The sequence below is a fragment of the Terrapene carolina genome, unplaced genomic scaffold, assembly GCF_002925995.2.
Source record: "Terrapene carolina triunguis isolate 2854851 unplaced genomic scaffold, T_m_triunguis-2.0 Scaffold111, whole genome shotgun sequence".
NCBI lineage: Eukaryota > Metazoa > Chordata > Testudines > Emydidae > Terrapene > Terrapene triunguis.
Genome location: NW_020664462.1, coordinates 15733318 through 15752601, shown reverse-complemented (window position 1 = coordinate 15752601; position 19284 = coordinate 15733318). Strand labels below are relative to the sequence as shown.

The 19284-nt window shown below is 43.1% G+C and overlaps 1 protein-coding gene across 3 annotated transcripts in view; it reads right to left on the bottom strand.

The window, feature by feature from the left end:
* The window catches only part of RBM33 (RNA binding motif protein 33), a 146315-nt gene extending 136436 nt beyond the window's left edge, over positions 1-9879 (bottom strand). For all 3 annotated transcript variants that reach the window (XM_026652161.2, XM_026652162.2, XM_026652163.1), the window contains exon 1: positions 9591-9879. In XM_026652161.2, the coding sequence (XP_026507946.1) occupies positions 9591-9615 (25 nt within the window). In that variant the 5' untranslated portion in view covers positions 9616-9879. The remainder of the gene's footprint in view (positions 1-9590) is intronic.
* Between the last annotated feature and the right edge of the window lie 9405 nt (positions 9880-19284).

The window sequence follows — 19284 nt, the reverse complement described above, 5'->3', positions numbered from 1 at the left end:
CATATTTGAATTCAGCACATCAAAATACATAATAAATAGCACATTTTTATCTCTGAAGCAGACGACTTCTCAAAAATTGTAGACCAGTGTTATCAGGAAATATTTTGCTTTTAAGTGAATTTGTTTGTAAGTGGCGACAATTTGGCAGCCTCAAAAACTGAAGTCCTAAATTTATCCACAAAACAGGTGCAGCATGCAGCGTTCAGACAATCTTCCCATATTGCCCAGCTAATAAGTTTGACCTGTAACTCAGAGGGACCATCTCTTGTGAGGAGAGAATAATCCATTCCTCACCCCCAAGTGGAATATGGTTATAGTATGAAAAAAGGATATCACTAGAACTTTGGATTAACATGTTTTTTGTTTTAATGGCTTCTATAAGACAGGTGCCATTTTTACATAATCACTTTCCTGACTAGAATAAAGTACAATTATTTGTCTCTTACGACAAAGGGGTACCAAATTAGGGCCAATCTCAGAATGTTTTTTGATGGTTTGGTTTGAAATAAGCCTTTAAAAACCTATACCTTTTCAATTTCCACTTAGGATTTTGTGTGTGTTCAGGTCCTCCAGTTCAACCGGGCATCCTTCTGCGACAATTTCCCCACCCAATGGCCAACCCTAGTTATCTTCCTTTTGTCTAATTTAAATGCAGGTTTCATTGATGGCACTCATGGAAAACCCAAGGTGAGCATAAAAAATAATGAAAACTCAGCTAGGGCAGTCATCACTAATACAACAGTTTTCAAACTAAAATGGTAGTCACTATACATTCCCATGCCATTAAAATTGTTTGCAGTAGCTTGTTACCCAATGAAAGTCAAGTCATACATGATGAAGTATAAAAGGCAAAAGGCATTGTTCTATATTTCTTTTGGCAAAGAAACAATACACCATTTTTTAATGTCCTAACCAAGGGAACTCAACTACTTAGCATATTAGTGCAGCACTCCACATCCAAGCAGTATCTACATTTTAATATTTTTTCCTCCACAACATCCAAGATCCAGCTTTTTCTCTGCCCACACAGATAAAATGTTTGTCCAGGACTTCACACATCATGCTTCTTGACCACTAAAACCTCCTCCTTTCCGGCCTTACCAAATACCATCTTGATCCCCATATAGTCAAATGCTGATGCAGAGACCATTTCCCCAAATTATAGCTCCGATTATGTCACCACTCTCTCCATTTTCCCCTGCTCACCATACACTCACAGGCATGGTCTACTCTACATAGTTTTTATACCAATATAACTGTCAGTTGGGTGTGATTTTTTACCAACAGTTCTACAGGTACAGCCCCTAGCATGGGCACGTTATACTAGTAAAAAGGTACTTTATACCAGTATATCTTATTCTGTACAAAAAGGGGAATAGGTTATACTGGTATAACCGTGCCCACTAAGGGGGAGTAATACTACGACTACGTCTTCACTACCCGCCAGATCGGGGGGTAGCAATCGATCTATCGGGGGTTGATTTATCGTGTCTCATCTAGACGCGATAAATCGATCCCCGAACGCGCTCCATCAACTCCGGAACTCCACCAGGGCGAGAGGCGGAAGCGGAGTCGACAGGGGAGCCGTGGCCATCGATCCCGCGCTGTGAGGACGGGAGGTAAGTCGATCTAAGATATGTCGACTTCAGCTACGCTATTCTCGTAGCTGAAGTTGCATATCTTAGATCGATCCCCCCCAGTGTAGACCAGCCCTACTTTAACTATATCTGTATAGTTAAAGCAATAGAACCAACTTGTGTGTGTAGATAAGCCCTATGGCTCTTTGGGGCTTCACCTCATCGTACTTATTTCTTATAATGGTATGTATGCTGCCATCAACCTTTACTTCAGCCTGGTCTACACTAGAAAAGGGGAAACTACACTGACAAATCCTCTCCTACTATAGATTCAGCTTTAATAAGCAAAAAAAGGGCTTTTGCCAGTATAGTTTATACTGAACAAAATAAATTATACCAGTTTAAAAGTGCTTTTGTGGTATAACAATCTACACCAGGGCTTTTCCCAGCATAGAAGTGTGTCCAAAAAAAAAAAAAATCAGTCCTAATCAACATTACTATTCCAGCAAGAGTTTTCTACTGTAGACCTTGCCCTCCACTCTACCAGCACTACCAGCCTTTATTATCCATTAGTCCCTCTATCACTCATCAGTGTCCTCTAAATATCTTTGCACTTTCTCCCATGCCATCCCTTATCCATGAGAGGAACTCCTTGTAAAGATCCACAAAGCTACATTATCCTCTTTCAAATCTCTCATTAAAGTTTCCTCTGCCATGATTCTTACCAAAGACTCAACAATGGCTAGACACTGCTTATTACAAGAATCATGATTTTCACACTTTTATCTTGTGCCTCCCATGTCTGTCTGTTGTAGTCTCTTGTTGTTTCATGTATTTAGACTAAGTTCTTTGGGGAAAAGGGACCATACTTTCATTTCTGTACTTTGCCTAGCATAATACAAATAAATCTACAGACCAAAAGTGAGTTACAAATTAGCATGGTACTATCAAAATTTGACTCAACACTTTGAAATGTATTGTTAGACGAGCCCATAAGAGGGTTACAAGTATTTGTGTAGTCAAGAACAGTCATGACAGAAATAAATTTAGGAACCCCTAGTGAACAGCATTCCTGTCTAACACATGGTTTGCAAGATATTAAGCATCAAAGTGGTTTCTGATTCATTGTATGACTAGTGTTATTTGGAGAATATCAAGTCACAATCAAGTGTAAATTTTTCATTTCTGAAGCTACAAAAATTTTAGGGTCCCCCCCCTCCTTTTTAGGCCTTTATATCAGGAATTCACAATACAACCAAAAGTAAATGAATAAAACTTTACATATGGATATGGATGATGCTCCCTGAGAAATTCTTATGAAGCAGTTCATGTTAATGTCAAGCATGGTTACATGCCCATAAAATATAACATGTAAGGGGGAAGGAAAGCTCCCCAGCATCAGCAGTAGCACAAAAGACAAACTGTAGGGTGGGGTGAGGTAATATCTTTTACTGGACCAACTTCTGTTGGTGAGAGACAAGTTGTCGAGCCACACAGAACTCTTCTTCATGTCTGAGAAAAGTAGTCCCAGCGTCACAGCAAAATGCAAGATGAAACGGATTGTTTAGCATAAGTAATTAGTACATATTGTAAGGGACCATTCAAGGTAGTGTAAGACTGACAGCCAAACATTTTCCACAACTCTCAGACAGCAGCAGGAAGAATTCACACAAAAAATAAACCCCAACCTGACTGCAAAAGTGCTACCAGCCCACATGCATGCCTGAGGCTCTCCTACAGTAGGTAGTGAGTCAACAAGATGACTCTCTCCTTCTTCCCACCTCGCCACCCTGGATAATATCAGGCACTTGATGCAAGGCTGAAAGCTACTCACTAAGGGCACCAGCACTCTACATTAACTTTCACAGGTGGCAAGGGAAGAAAACAAGAAAATTTGTGTGCTAAAACATACCAGGATTTCCCAATTGAAGGGTAAACTCAAAGGACATCAGTGGAAAAAAGTGGTCCATTGTTTGGCTCTGTATCGCTACAATAATATAACAAAAGAAACCCTGCTATCAAAGAAAGAAGTCAGTGCAAAAAACTGCACACACACTGGCTGAAAGTCAGCCATTTTGTTAGACAAGTTTGGCCTCCCTCTGGAATTGGCCAACATCAATCCCTTAACATGCATTAAAGTTTCTTAACATAGCAGGTTCACTTTGCTGGCAATATTTTTCCTTGCATTACATTTTCCTAGTACATGGGAGCACTGTTGCATGCATTTGACAGTCACATTTCCATAATTTGGTAGATTGATTATTTTCTGATTCTGAGTGTTGTATAGCAGGTAAAGTTTACAAGTATTATCCTGCTGAAAAGGGCAGCAAATTATAAGGATTTTCTGAGAACAAGCTTCCACAGAGCAAGGAGATCTCATTTTTCTTTCCATATCTACTAGCTCCTTTTTAAAAAACCTTCACTAAAATACATAAAGCCTTGTGTACTAGGCTAAAATAAAAAATTTCTCTTTAACGACCCCATTAGGGTGGTAGATGAATCAGCTGGAAGATTGCATAGCAGTGTTCTTATAACACTTCCTATAGCAATACCAATGCAGGCTAAGAAAAAGCTTGCCCTATATACTTGTTATTAAGATGCAGTGTTCAAGCGTTTCACTTGGATGAGATGGCTAAAACCTCTCATCCAAGCAAAACATTTGACCACACCATTCTCCCTCACTCACACACACAATCACCAGACAGAAATAGTCTGCAAGCCTCCAACGGTATGAAAGTTGTATGTTTTCAGTGTGGGATAAAAATCAATCATTTTTTATTTCAACTGGACTTTTTAAATTTAAATGAAATACATTGTTTTAAATAAACCTAATTAAAATTAAATTTGAAATCATGACAACCTACATTAAGGTCTAAATTTACTACAATCTATTAAAATCATTTAAATTAATTTTAAAAATAGTAAGCATACATGTTTGCTGCCAAGTTTAAAGAAAGTCAAACCACTGAACTGGTGGAAGTCACTAAGCACCTAGAACCAATACTGGTTGAAGGGCTAAACCAGTTTTTGACAGCAGTAGCTCTTCTGCAGATGCAGACACAATGTTTTCATTTCAGTTGAATCAACTAGTTCAGTTCAACTAGTTCAGAGTTAAGAAATCAACTGGGAGGTGAAAAAGCAGGAAACCTTGTTTTCCTTTTCCAACCTATGAATAAAAATCAAGTGTGAAAGGATGAGTTTTACTAGTTCTAAAATCTTGAAGAAAATGATGACCTCGAAACAAGCAGTTCAATTCACTTACTAAAGATAAAACTGATAATACTTTGTTGAATATATCAGTTAGTTTTAAACGCAACATGTTTTAATAAATTTTTAATAAATCTTTTTTTTATATATCCAGGACATTTCAGGTAGTTTTATTTAACTAATTAAAAATACAAGCAGCATCTTAAAATTGTTTATTAAATTTTAAATTTCCATCCAAATAGAGCTTAATTGCTTCTATGTTTAGTTAACTGCTTCCTCAACAGGTATTTTAACAAAGTAACCAAGCTGGAACTGTTTCTGGGAGGAAGTTTTTGTTAACATGGAGGGAAAGCTGAGTAACTCAATTACTGTACCATCTTTCCAGGCTAATTCAATGTGACCTTGCATCAGCTATTTTGACAACTGCTAGAGTCTAACCAGTGCTGCTACTTTTTCAAAATCTGGAACCTCTTTTTCAAATGGTGTAGAACTTTAGTGTCTAGTGTGTTTGAGAGACAACGGCTGTTAAAACTGTTAAAGTTGAGATGGGAGAAGAAACAGCTAATCAGAATTACATGAATATATTTTTCTTTAAGTTCCATTCTCTTTTACCTGGCAGGGCTTAGAAATTTTTTTGTGAATTAGTAGTTTTTCCAAACAGTGGTCCTAGATCAATGATCAGCAAGAGAGCAGTGCATAATCCCTGACAATGTACCATTATTAATTAATATTCTTTGCTAATTGTTTGCCATAAACAACATCATCTGTAGCAAATCATTAAGTCGATTGATAACAGATATCTAAGACTTTAAAAAACAAAACAAAAAAACGGAAAATAATTTCAATAAATATCACCTGCAGGACTTTACATAATTTGACATAACTTTATTTTGTCAAATTACAATTATATAATTGTATATGTATACATACATATGGTCTGTATGTACTGAAGAGGCAAAAAGATCTGAAGTACACTCATTGAGGGCCAAATTGTGCAATCCTTATGCGTGTGTGAGCACTTATTCATTGAGATAGACCCACTGAAGTCATTGGCACTTTATGAATACTGTAATCAGAATGGTATGACTTTTAAGGACAGCTTTCCAAAGGTATGAAAAGAGTTGGTTTTAGCCATGAAAATGAAAACGAAAACTATCTGCCACTAGTCCCTAAAAGTAGTAATGCCTTATTGGCACTGGTCCATACCGGATACAACTAGTCCTGACCTCAGATCAGTGTCATTTTCAAAACCCTAACTTTTGTAGGCCCTTGTCAAAAGTAAGTTTCAATATAGCCAAAATGGAAAACACACACCGTACTGGTAAACTGTCAGACAGCATAACAAAGTAGCATGCATCTCAGGTACACAAAAATATCCAGGACTCGGCCCATCTGACTGCACAAAAATGGAATCTCTCTCTCTAGGTTCTGCCTTTTGTTGTCAAGAGAAATTAAGTTACAGTGAAGTGAGACAAACAATTTCAACTGGACCTGTGAAGCATTCAGGAGAATTTGTACTACACCTCTGAATTGTGCAATGGCCAACAACAGACAAAGATGAAAGGAAGGATGCTAGAGTGCTAGTGGCAGAAATTATGTTCTCTCTCTCGTAGGTCCAACCCTTCTCTATCCAAAGAGCTCCGACTCTCATCCAAACCCAAACTGTCTACTATAACCTCTTCCTCCAGAGCTTCCTTGAGACATCACCTCCCTTCCAGTCCGCATAAAATGAACCTGGCTAAAGTTATCTGCCTCACCAGCTCTGACCATTTCATTCTCCCTCTTTGCACCCCTTCCCTGGCTCCCCGCTTCTTCACTACATCAAGTTTCAACTTTTATCTTTACTTTCAAAGCCACAGCAACCAACATTGTCCTTTATTGTCTACCCAGCTAATAACACCAACCTGTTCATTTCTCCCACAACCATCTCCATGTCTCGTTACTGTATCACCCCCTACACAGGAAGTGGCCACCCTATTCTAGACCACCCAGCCATTACTCTCCTCTCCTCATTCCTTAAACTCAATTCTGTGATGGGAACAAGAACTGAATCTACAACATCAATGCATTTTTTTTTTAAAACTGACCAAGATGTGCACATACCTAAATTGAGTAAGAATATGACCTCATTGTTGTGTTCCTTGTTTTAGCTCACCACATCCCTGGCCTACTGTTTACTACCGTGACTTACGTTTAAAATTACATTGCAAACTCTTCAGAAAGGGACTACATCTTTCTATTTGTACATTAAAGCATCTAGCACAGTTTCAGATCCTGGAATACTGAATAATATATTTAACAACCACCCTAACCAATATACAAAAACCTGTAGGAGAACACTTCAATCTCCCTGGCCACACAATAGCAGATGTAAAAGTAGCCATCTTACAGCAAAAAAACTTCAGGACCAGACTTCAAAGAGAAACTGCTGAGCTTCAGTTCATTTGCAAATTTGACACCATCAGATCAGGATTAAACAAAGACTGTGATGGCTAGCCAACTACAAAAGCAGTTTCTCCTTCCTTGGTGTTCACACCTCAACTGCTAGAAGAGGGCCTCACCCTCCCTGATTTAACTAACCTCGTTATCTCCAGACTGATTATTGCCTGCATATATATACCTGCCTCTGGAAATTTCCATTACATGTGTCTGACGAAGTGGGCATTCACCCACGAAAGCTTATGCTCCAATACATCTGTTAGTCTTTAAGGTACCACAGGACTCTTTGTTGCCCAACCAGGGGTTCATCTCTACTAGCTACATTGAGATAGTCTTTATGTGCACTTTGTCTACACTAGAATATTACATCAGGAGACCTATTTCAACGTGCAACCCTTTTTTTTTTTTTTTTTTTAAAGTAATACATAGCCTATATTGTAAGCTCACTGGGACAAGGGCCACATCTTCCCAACCTCTGTTCATTGCTGAACACAATGCTGACACTGAACAAACATTTTTTTGAACCACACTTAGCACAATGGGGTCCTGGTCCATGACTAGGGCTCCTAGGCACTACAGGAAGACAAATAATAATGTAATTGTAACTTGAAACAACATTTCAATCAACTCCAGCTCCCTGATCTTGCCGGTCATGCACACGTTTTCACACAAAAGGATGCCCATGCAGCTTGTAATAGTTTTTAAAATACATCTAAAAATGACATTTTTCCTTCTCACAAACTATCGAGTGTTTTTACAATGTGAATTTTAAAAACCTCAGTAACAGAACCCAAGTTTTCAGAGTTCACTTTCACATAATAAATGCACTAGTTTCTTTCATCTAGTCACCTCAAGTAGGTTTTGGAAAAAAAAACATACAAAACAATATTTGACACCATTAAAACTTGAGGCCCTCAAAAGGTATTTACAATCATATATACTTGTACCCATGTTGCTCGCATTCTGATCCTACCCCAAAATCTTCCCCACTTTTTCAACTTTTAACAATTAAATATTGACAATCATTTTCTTTTAAGGGCTTATCTTCACTAGGAACTTTAATTATGTTTACATTCTTTTTAACAATTGCGCTATGGTCAACATGATGTTACATGACTTATCTGTGTAGACAAGGATAAGCCATGTTCAGCACTATGACAGTTATTTGTGAGTAAATCTTGCTCCCAATTGGGTTTCCTCATAATTAGTGCAAATGATAATCATAACTTGCCATTGTTTCTACCAAAGAGGCAGCATCCTATCAGCTAACTCAACTGTAAAAAAAACTGTTAAAAAGTATTTAAATACAAGTACATTTCCTAATGAAACCGATTCCCAAGAGCTACAGGGGAGGGAGAAGTTGAATACGTTATTTACATTATACTTTTCTGAAGAACTGATTAGATGTGACCCAGCATATCTTTTCCATCTTTAACTCTTAAAGATTGCATTTTGTAGATATGTAAGATATTGCTTGAGATATTTAGAAAAGGACAAGACAAAGCAATATGCTATTTTAATTTTATAGACTCATACAACTCAAGGAAGAATGGCCAAGTGGTTAAGAGTTCTGGCGTTGAAATCTTGGCTTTGTCACACATTTTCTATGTTACTATGAGCAAGTTAATTAATCTGCCTGTGCTTCAGTTCTCCATTTGTATAATAGAGATAACTACCTCACAAGGTGGTTTTTAGGATAAGTTATTAATACTGGGGAAGTGGTCACATATTCCCGTGGCATTTATAATCAAGAGTAAAAGGCTTTGAATAAAAATAAGAGATGAAAATGGACCTATTAGGTCCCATCCAGTCCAGAGCTTGGGAAATCTGCTGTGCCAGTGGTGAGAAAGAAGCCTTTCCTGGCAAGAGAGCGCCAAAAACACAAACTATAGAAACTTTCATGTTGTAAAAGCGTACAGCCCTTACGAATGGAAAAAGATCTTTCTAAATGTGAATCAGTGAGACCTTCAGGCATCCCACACCAGCCCCTTGGCTGCTGCCCACAATTTCCCCAGGCATCAGAAGAGCAACTGACGGGCTTGGTCAGTTATTCGAAACCTGTCGAGCAAACGCGAAACTGACCAGAACCGAGTCAATTTCGCTCCGCAGCGCTTCTGCTTGAGGAAACTATGATCCCTAGCACAGGAAGCCAGAAAGGAGACAACCCTCAGGGAAGGGGTAGATTCGCTCCCATCGACGCCACCTGCAGGCCCCCTTCAGCGCCGTAAGCCCCACGCCCCCTGCTAGGCCCCATGGCCAGAGCTCTCGTCAGCTCTCCCACAGTCCCCCTAGGCCCGCGCCATAACTGCTAGCGCCACTGCTGCCCACGCCCCCTCCCCAGGCAGTCGCACCGCAGGTCTCAGGTACCTGCTCCTCCCAAGGCAGCAGCCATGGCGCCTCCTCCTGCGCGGGCGGCGGCCGCTCCTGGCGGTGCCTCCCGCAGCTGCAATGAGGGCTCGGAGTGGGGGGAAGGCCTCGGACGCAGGCCCCGCTCGGCGCCCGGCTGCAGGGGGCGAGGGTACTCCGCCCTCCCGCCGCCTGCTCCGCACCACCAGCCGCAAGAGAACAACAAACTAACACAACATGGCGGCCGCCACTGACGGCTGGGGTTCGCGGCCGCACCGCATCATGGGATCGTGGAGGGCTAACCCTTCCCTCCAAGAGCGGAAGGCAAAGAAAGGCCGCTGGTTGGCTGGCTGAGGAAGACCGCACCGAGGCTGTTACAATGGGCGCATGCGCTGCACTTGCTTCGGCCGGAAATACAAAAAAAAGACTGATTGAGACGCAATGCGCATGCGCCAAAAGTGACGGAGCCGATCTTGGTGACGTACTCCGCAGTCTACTGGACAGGCGCGTATCTACAGCCGAGGATGCTGCAGACAGAGCTGCGGGCTTCGGTGCGCATGCGCATGGGGCTGCTGGCGCTGGGCTGGAGGAGAGCTGCTCCAGGGAGCGCGGTGGGCCGAAGTCGTCCCGCCTTGGGGCGTGCGCACTGGCTTCGCTGGAGTGACGCGGCGCAGCGCTGCTCAGCGCGTTGGCAAGCCCAGGCCCTAGTGGGTGCAGGGCCTAGGACGAGCACCCCCGCGCTGCCTGACAGAGAGAGCAGGGAGTGCTGCAAGCTGGTCTGGCAAGATGCTGCACCCACCTGCCCGGGCAACCCATGGGCCCCTGGTGGCCGGTCTGGGATCATGTGCAGGAATCCGATCAGAGAATAATGGCAATGTAGGGCGGCAAGGGACCTCGCGAGATCAGCTCCCACCCCCTGCGCTGAGGCAGGGCTAACTCTAGAGCAGTGGTTTTCAAACCGAGCGTCGAATGTAAGGCACTGGGTCGTGGCGGCTCTGGTCAGCACCGACCGGCCGGTGCTGACCAGGTCGTGGCGGCTCTGGTCAGCACCGGCGACTGGCCACGGTGCTGCCCGGCTGAGGCAGGCTAGTCCCTACCTGTTCCCACACCGCACTGTGCCCTGGAAGCGGCCAGCAGCAAGTCTGGCTCCTAGGCGGGGCAGCCATGGGGCTCCACGCATTGGCCCCACCCCGAGCACTGGCTCCACACTCCCATTGGTTGGTTCCCGGCCAATGGGAGCTGGGTGCCTGCTGGCGAGAGCCATGCAGAGCCATTTGCGAGCCTCCGCCTAGGAGCCAGACGTGCTGCTGGCCGCTTCCAGGGCGCAGTGCGGTCCGTGGTGCTAGGACAGGCGGGAAGCCTGCCTCTGCATCCTGGCTGCGCCACTGACGGGGAGCCGCCAGAGGTAAGCCTGTGCCCCAAGCCACTGCCCCAGCCCTGAGCCCCCTCTAAACCCAGAGCCCCTTCCTGCACACCTAACCCCTCATCTCCGGCTGCACCCCAGAATCTGCACCCAGAGCCCTGACCCCCCTGCACCCCAGCCCTGAGCCCCCTCAAAACCCAGAACCCCTCTTGCACCCAAGACCCCTCATCCCTGACCCCCTCCCACACCTCAACCCCCTGCCACAGCCCAGAGTCCCTTCCCACACCCTGAACCCCTCATTCCTGGCCCCATGCCACAGCCCTCACCCCAATCCTCTGCCCCAACCCTGATCCCCTCCCACACCCCAAACCCCTCATCCCCAGCTCCGTTGGGGTGTGGGCATCAACAATTTTCTTCAACTGGGTCGCCGGAAAAAAAATTTGAAAACCACTGCTCTAGATCATCCCTGACAGATGTTTGTCCAGCCTCGTCTTAAAAGTCTTCAGTTGTGGAAAATACACAAGCTCCCTTGGAAGTATGTGCAGTGCTTAACTATCCTTATAATTAGAAGTTTTTCCTAATAGCTAGCCTGGCTAAATGTCCGTTGCTGCAGATTACTTCTTGTCCTACCGTCAGTGGACATGGAGAACAATTGATCACCATCCTCAACAGCCCTTGCCATGTAAAGACTATTATTAGGTCCCCTTCAGTCTTGTTTTCTCAAGGCTAAATTTGCTCGTTTTTTTTTTTGTTTGTTTTCCTCATAAGTCAGGTTTTCTAATCCTTTTATCATTTTTGTTGCTCTCCTTTGAACTCGCTCCAGTTTGTCCACATCTTTCCTAAAGTGTGTAACCCAGAATTGGACACAGTACTCCAAGCTGAGGCCTGACCAGTGCCAAGTAGAGGTCACATCTCAGTGCAGGCAAACAAATTTTGTGTCTGAGCTGATAATTTTATAATGCTTTCACAGATCTTTTCTAGCATCTGTGCTAGTGCTTAGAAATGGAAAAGACCAACTAGATCATGCATCCCCCTGCCTAGGGCTCAGATTGGGTGAAAAAAGGTGGCAGTACTCCTCTAAACTCCACCCACAAAATAAATCCCACCCATTGAATCACCAAAATGAGATGCTATTTACACAGTCAATTGTGCAGATGGCCTTCTTGAGTTTAGCTCCTTCACTGTGGGGCTTGAATATGCCCATGGGCCCAGCCAGAATTCTTGGGTTCAACTCTTTGATTGTGGGGGGGGAGGGGGAGTTGTATTTCCCAAATGCCACCCACTGGTGACACCAAAGAGGGGTCACTTATGTTGACCACCACAGGGCATCTGAATAAGCTGCCACTGAGATGAATGGACGGTTCACACCTCTGAGAGCTACTGTGCCAGTCTCATCTCTGCATCAGTTACACTGAGGGCAGGTCTACACTAAAAAGCTGTAGCACTTTAGTGAAGATACTACAATGCCAATGGGAGAGCTTCTCCCATCAGTGTAGTTAGCTACTGCCTCTCGCGGAAGTGGATTATGCCAACGAGAGAAGCTCTCCCATCAACATACTGTGTTGTCTACACTGGGGATTAGGTCAGTATAAGTATAACTGTCGTTCAGGACAAATCAGGAGTGTGTATTTTTCGCACCCCTGAGCAATGTAGTAATGCCAATGTAAATTTATAAATTCAGTCTCATTTTTGAGGTTTTCGTCTCAATCATAATGATTAGAGACTTACTTTTTGTCTCTTTCCAGGGACCCACCCAGACTTACAGCCAAAAATTAACTGCATTTTAACACATAGTCCTTCTGCAGGAACTGCCTGCTGGTACTTTAACACAACCCTTCAGATTGAATTTTATGGAGTCAGAAGGTACAATCCTGACCCCACTGAAATCAATGGTAAAACTTCTATTGACTTCAATGGGGCCAGGACTTCCCCCAGTACATCTTGGTGTCAACCTTCCTTTTGTGTAGATGCTTTGCAACACAAAAGGAAACTCATTGAGGTTTCCCTCCAAACAGGACAGTGAATTAAACCTGCCTCTGCTTCTTAAGGAAAGGTTTGATGATTGCATCAATGACCCCTAATGAAAAGCCATTACAAGATGCAAGTCTGCTCAGGCTTCTAATAATTTTTGCAGATTTTCTCTGAACCTCTTCTTTTTCTCAGATAGAAAATTGTGTTAATTGAAAACAGTATTCAAAGTGAGGACATAGCATCAATGTATAAATTGGCATTCATAGTATTTTCTTTATTGTTTTCTTTTTCTACCAGTTTGATTGCTTTTAATGACCAGCACTGTATATTAAACGTTTTCATTGAGTTATACTATATCAGCCATATAGAGGATTAAACAAACATGTTATATTAAACTGATATCACACTTGGGGCTAAGTTTTTCATCCTGCTTTGGGCACTTGATACTATTCTGATGGCACAAAGAGGCCATTTCTTTAAGGTTTCCGAACCCCAGTTGCACTAGTGCATGCATCCCACAAGTGGGACAATGCTTAGGCAACAAAAGCAAAAGACAAAAGTCAATCTGTGGCAATGGGGCACTATGGCTCATCAATGAGAGATTTGTATCATTGGTTCTTGAGATCATTTCAGAACATAAGCTAGAGCTTCATCCTTTTGCTGATGATATGCAAAGGAAGATTAAGAATCCTGATAAGTATGACTTTTTCGTGGAAAGCCATGTGTCAGCTATTGTACAACGGTGTTTTCCAGTTGCACATTTTGTGCAGGCTCCTCCCCTCTTTACCTTGTGACAACTTTGCAAAAGTAATGCATGCCCTCATACTACAAGGTTTAATTACCATCATTCCCACTGTCTCTGGCTTTTGGCTGCACCCTTGTATCATTCACAACTTGGTCAGAATGCAGCAACATGTTTGCTGATTGTTTTGAACAACCATTATCCTACGACATTCACCCTGTGCTCTTTACATTGATCTCAAGTTTGTGCTGTTGATTTTTAAAGCTTCTGATGATTCAGGCCATGATGATATCTCAGACCTTTGTCTTGAGCCTTTTCCAAACAGGTACCTGTATCTCCTCCTGACTTCTTATGATTTTTACTGTGCCTTAACATAGAATTTGCATTTAATAAAACTATGGCTGTGGGCGCTGCTCTACTAGCACCATTCTCTTTTACTTGAGACTTTCCCTTAAGTGAGGTTGTGGTCCTTCATCTTTGATATCAAGCTACTGTAAATGCTCTTTATTTTTCATCAGGACTCTCCAGGCTCAAAGTCCTTAAGTCTTTCTTCTGAATTACTGTGATTCTTTTAGACGCATCTCCTGGATTGCTTGGACCTTGACTGCCTCTGCTCCGTTTCCTTTACGTTATGCTTATCTAGTGCTGACCTCATAGATTCATAGATTATAAAGGCCAGAAGGGACCAATGTGATAATCTAGTTTTACCTCCTGTATAACACAGGCCACAGAACTTCCCTGAATTAACTAATTCCTGTTTGAATCAGAGCATATTTTTAAAGAAAAATATCCAATCCCCTCTCCATCCCTCTTCATCCCTGCTGGTGGAAGGAGCTTTTTCCTCCATGTCTGTCCTTATCCAACACAGCCTCCCTGTATCTCTAGAACTCACTGACTCTCTCTCCAGCACATTTTGCCTCTATCTTTTTTCTCTTTCCTACTGTACATCTCTCAGTTTCTCTCTCCCTCTGCTGTTATTTAGGACTGTAGTTCTGGTACCTAACTCTGTATAGTAGTTACATTGTATGAAGACCCTGAGCTTCAGTTTCCCCATTTGTAAAATGGGGTTAAAGATACTTCTCAATACAGTTTGAGATCTATGGATGAAAACCAGTATAGAAGAGCTAATTATTAAATATTACTGAGAGTTTAATGAAAATCATGTGTTGTCATCATGGCTTCCAGTGCAGAGTCATTAGCTGACTGTGACCTGGGAATATGGCAGATCATCTTTTAGGTGGATTAATCATAGCTATGGAAAATTATGTGGCCTAGTGGATAGAGTACTGGACTAGGAATCAGGGGTCTACTCCTGGCTCTGCCACTGGCCTGCTGGGTGACCTTTGGCAAGTTACTTTGCTTCTCTGTGCTTCAGTTTCCCATTTTGTAAAATGGGGATAATCATACTGACCTCCTTTCGTAAACCACTTTAGACCTAGCCCAAAACAGATTTAAGGTGTTTACCTTCTGAGGCCACTCAGAAGATGGGAAAATCTGCAGGCCCTTCCCCCTCCTGTATCTATCACCGGGGTAGTTAAGAATGAAACCAATGGGGTAAGGAGTAAATACAGCGAGATTTATTAGACCAACGTGGCCTTAAACAGAACCCTTGTTATAGAATTAACAAAGAATTAACAGACACAAATACAAGTAATAACAGTAAGGGCTCGGTTGTTAACAGAGAATGGAAGGACTTGAAGCCTGGAGCCCATCAATCTGATACCTTGGGATAACCAAAAGACAATAAAAGGAAACTACAGTACCATCTCTCTCTTTGTCCTAGGCACAAACCCCAGCTGTTCGAGGGAACGAACTCCAACCACGCAACGAGGATGGTTCTGGAATCCTGGACTGAACCAATGAAACTTGGAATGCTGGAACACAGGATGTGATGATCACCAGGTGAATGGCTTGTCCTCTTCCTTCTTCTGTCTTCCATTCCCCGTGCGTCGTCCTGAGTGGTAGTATGCGGACTTGCTGATGGAAATGGGTGCATGCGGTGTATGACAACAGAGGTAACCTGGTATCACATACTACAATCCTGGCCTAGCTAGGACTCCTTTCACAGGCTGGCAATGTGGGAGACACTCACTGTCGCTAGGATGGACAGCCCCTAGCAGCAGTAAGGCTGCCACTGAAATAGTCTGCGGTTGCTAGGCAGACTATTCTGTCACGTGATTCCAACCACTCCATGCCCTTTCCCACTCTAATTTGAAAAAGGCAGGGGAGGAGGGACGGGGAGCTCTTCGTGAAGGAGGGCGCCCAAAATGGAGTCCTACTTGTTGTTTTGTAAAACAAGATGGAGACTAGAGGAGAACCAAACCAATTTAAGATTTTTCCCTGAACAGAGTAGGGATCTGGGTTCTACTCCTGGCTCTGCCACTGGCCTGCTGGGTGACCTTTGGCAAGTTACTTTGCTTCTCTGTGCTTCAGTTTCCCATTTTGTAAAATGGAGGTAATCATACTGACTTCTTTTTGTAAAGCAATTTAGACCTACTGATGAAGAGTGCTATATACGAGCTAGGGAGGTATTAAAGTCACTACCCCAACAATAACCTGTATTGTTTTTCTGGTGTCATAGTTTTAGGGTTAAGAGTTTTCTCCAAGAGATCTGTCTAAGGTGATTAGTAGACTGTTTTGGAGCAGTCACGTTATTTTTTTCCTTCCCTTCTTGTTCAAATTACTTTGTGGAGGTTAACAACAATAAGCACAAGGTAAAGGGGGAAAGAAGGGGAAGATATACACACATTTGTTTTCAAGTCTGACAACTTTTGTGGGGTAAGCACCTACATCCATAAAAAAAGTGAAAATGAATCAGGCCTTCAAAAATAATTACCATAAAACAACACTTTGAAATTAAACTAAGAAAAATAAAACAACAATCTTATCAACAGCAAATGCATGCCAATTCCCTAATATATTATGCTAAGATACATTCTTACCACAGCTTCCCGCCTCAGAAACTTGTATTCAAGTACCCATCTAGTCTGCCAGAACAAATACATATGACTTTGGTCTCTTATCTCTCCAGGCTGAGATAGATGGATGCCCCATCCTTAGACCCAGCCTGTCAGCCCTTAAATCGTGAGCCTGGACACATCATTTCCTTTCAAAATGGTGTCTGAGCTCTTGGCAACCTTCTTCTAAGCAAGGTTAGTTCCAGCCCCAGCCTGCCTCTTCCAGTGCAGAAAGTAAACCACAAGATGCATTCTGTATGTGAATCCTTGGCTGTCATGACAGTGCCATGTGGCCAAGTAAACATTCTGTTGCACCTGCTGCAGTTAAGCCCACAATCATCACACTGTACCAACATGTACCTGATGAGAAATGCTGGATTCAATACACACCTGACAAGGTGTGCAAGGTTGTTCTTTTTATAGGTGTCTATTGGTCTGATCCAATGCCTACTGAAATTAATTTGCAGGTGTCTATTGGTCTGATCCAATGCCAACTGAAATCAATCAGGCCTTGTATACTGGTAGTGGGGGAGACTGGACTTGTTAAAAATCTTCTTTCGCTATCCCTCAATGCGAGGATGATATCTGCTAAGGGGGTTCATTGATGGGTTTTTAAGTAGCAAGGAAGTCCATTTTGTGCCCTGCAGATTTTCTCACAGAAGCGACAGGTGTAATCTTGGAGGAGACATAGTTGTTGGCTGGACTGTTGTGCCCTTTCTTTCCTCTTTTGTCGCTTCTCTGTCTCATGAGCACATCTGCTCGCCTCAAAGTGAGCTGTGGCTTGGTGTATGGTGTGGCGCCACTGTGTTCTGTTCTGCACTGAGTCCTCCCAGTTTGTTGGGTTGACGCCTTCCTTTTTAAGGTGTACTTTCAGTATGTCTTTGAAGCACTTCCGCTACCCTCTGCGAGCCCTTCTTCCCTGACTTAATTGAGAGAAGAGTACTTGCTTTGAGAGGCGCGTGTTAGGCATACGTACACAGTGGCCAGCCCAGCGGAGTTGGTGTTTCATGACATGCACTTCTATAATGCTGATGTTAGTGTGTCTGTCTTCCCAGCAGATCCTGAGAATCCTCCTGAGGTAGCACTGTTATCAGTTAAGCCAATTCGCGTGATCTTAGATTTTTTGTCGGAGATTGAGGAGTTGGCCATCCATATCCTGATTCCATCAGGAAGGCAGTCATGGATGAGAATCAGGATCACAGCAAGGTAAATAGAGAAGAGTGTTGGAGCAATGACACAGCCCTGCTTGACACCAATGCAAATGATGAATGGTTCAGTCTCTGAACCGTTGCACAGAATGGTGGCAGCCATCCCATGGAGTAGTCTGATGATGGAAATGAATTTCTGTGGACAGCCAAACCTACGCAGCACCTTCCATAGGGCATCATGATTGATAGAGTCAGAGGCCTTGGTTAGATGGATGAATGCCATGAGCAGTTCCTGGTGTTGCTCTCTGCACTTCTCCTGAATGTGTCGTGCCATGAAGATCATGTCAGTTGTGCCTTGGGATGACCTGAAGTCGCACTGTGATTCAGGGAGGAGTCCCTTGGCAAGGGGGAGAAGGCAGTTTAGTAGGATCTGGCCAAGGATCTTCCCTGTGATGGAGAGGAGGGCAATACCTCTGTAGTTCCTGCACAAAGATTTGTCCCTTTTCTTGAATATTGTAACAATCTTGGCGTTCTTAAAGTCAGGTGGAATTTCTTCGCAGGTCCAGATTTTGTCGAGGAGTTGGCAAAGTTTGTGCTGCAGCATTGTTCCACCAGCTTTAAAAACCTCAGCTGGGGTGCCATCTGGGCCTGGTGCCTTGTGATTTTTTGTCTCGGTGATGACATGCTGGACTTCCTCAGAAGATGGGGGATCAGCAAGGTGTTTCATTGCTGAGCGTTGTGGAATAGGCTCAATGGTGTCTTCAGAGACCATGGATTCACGGTTTAGTAGGCTCTCAAAGTGCTCCTTCCAGCATTGTTTAGTGGCCGCATTGTCCTTGAACAGGGTGGAACCATCCTGTGAATGTAAGGGGGTTGGGCCTTTGGAGCTTGATCCATATATAACTTTTGTTGCTTGAAAGAAGCTTCTCATGTCATCCTGGTCTACGAAACCCTGGATCTCAGAGGCCTTCTTTTGCCGCCACTTATTTTTTATGTCACATAGCCTCCTTTGGATTTCGGCTTTGAGTAGGTGATAAGCCTCATGTTTTCATTGGTTAGAGGAATCATTTTGCCAGTTACAGAATGCATTTCTTTTCTGTTGAATTAATTCTTGGATTTCTTTGTTGTTTTTCTTAAACCAGTCTTGGTGCCGATCAGTGGAATATCCTATAGTTTCAGCACATGCACTGTGAATGGTATTTTTAAGTTGATCCCAGTGCTCTTGAATGTCAGTGATTTTATCAGGCAATTTAGAGAGTTTCTCAGACAAGTGTTGCTGGAATGTCTCGCTGCTGGCTTCGTCTTGAAGTGCTTTGACATTGTACCGCTTTCGCTTAGTCTTTGGGTGTTTGCGGTGTGGTGGAGCGACCTGCAGGTACATGATTGATCTTACTGATGGATGGTCTGTCCAACAGTGATCTGTATCTCTCATGGCTTGTGTTATACTGGCATCGGCATAGTCTCAGGCTCTGACAATAACATAGTCAAGGAAGTGCCAGTGGACCGAGGATGTTCCAGGTGGTCTTAAATTTGT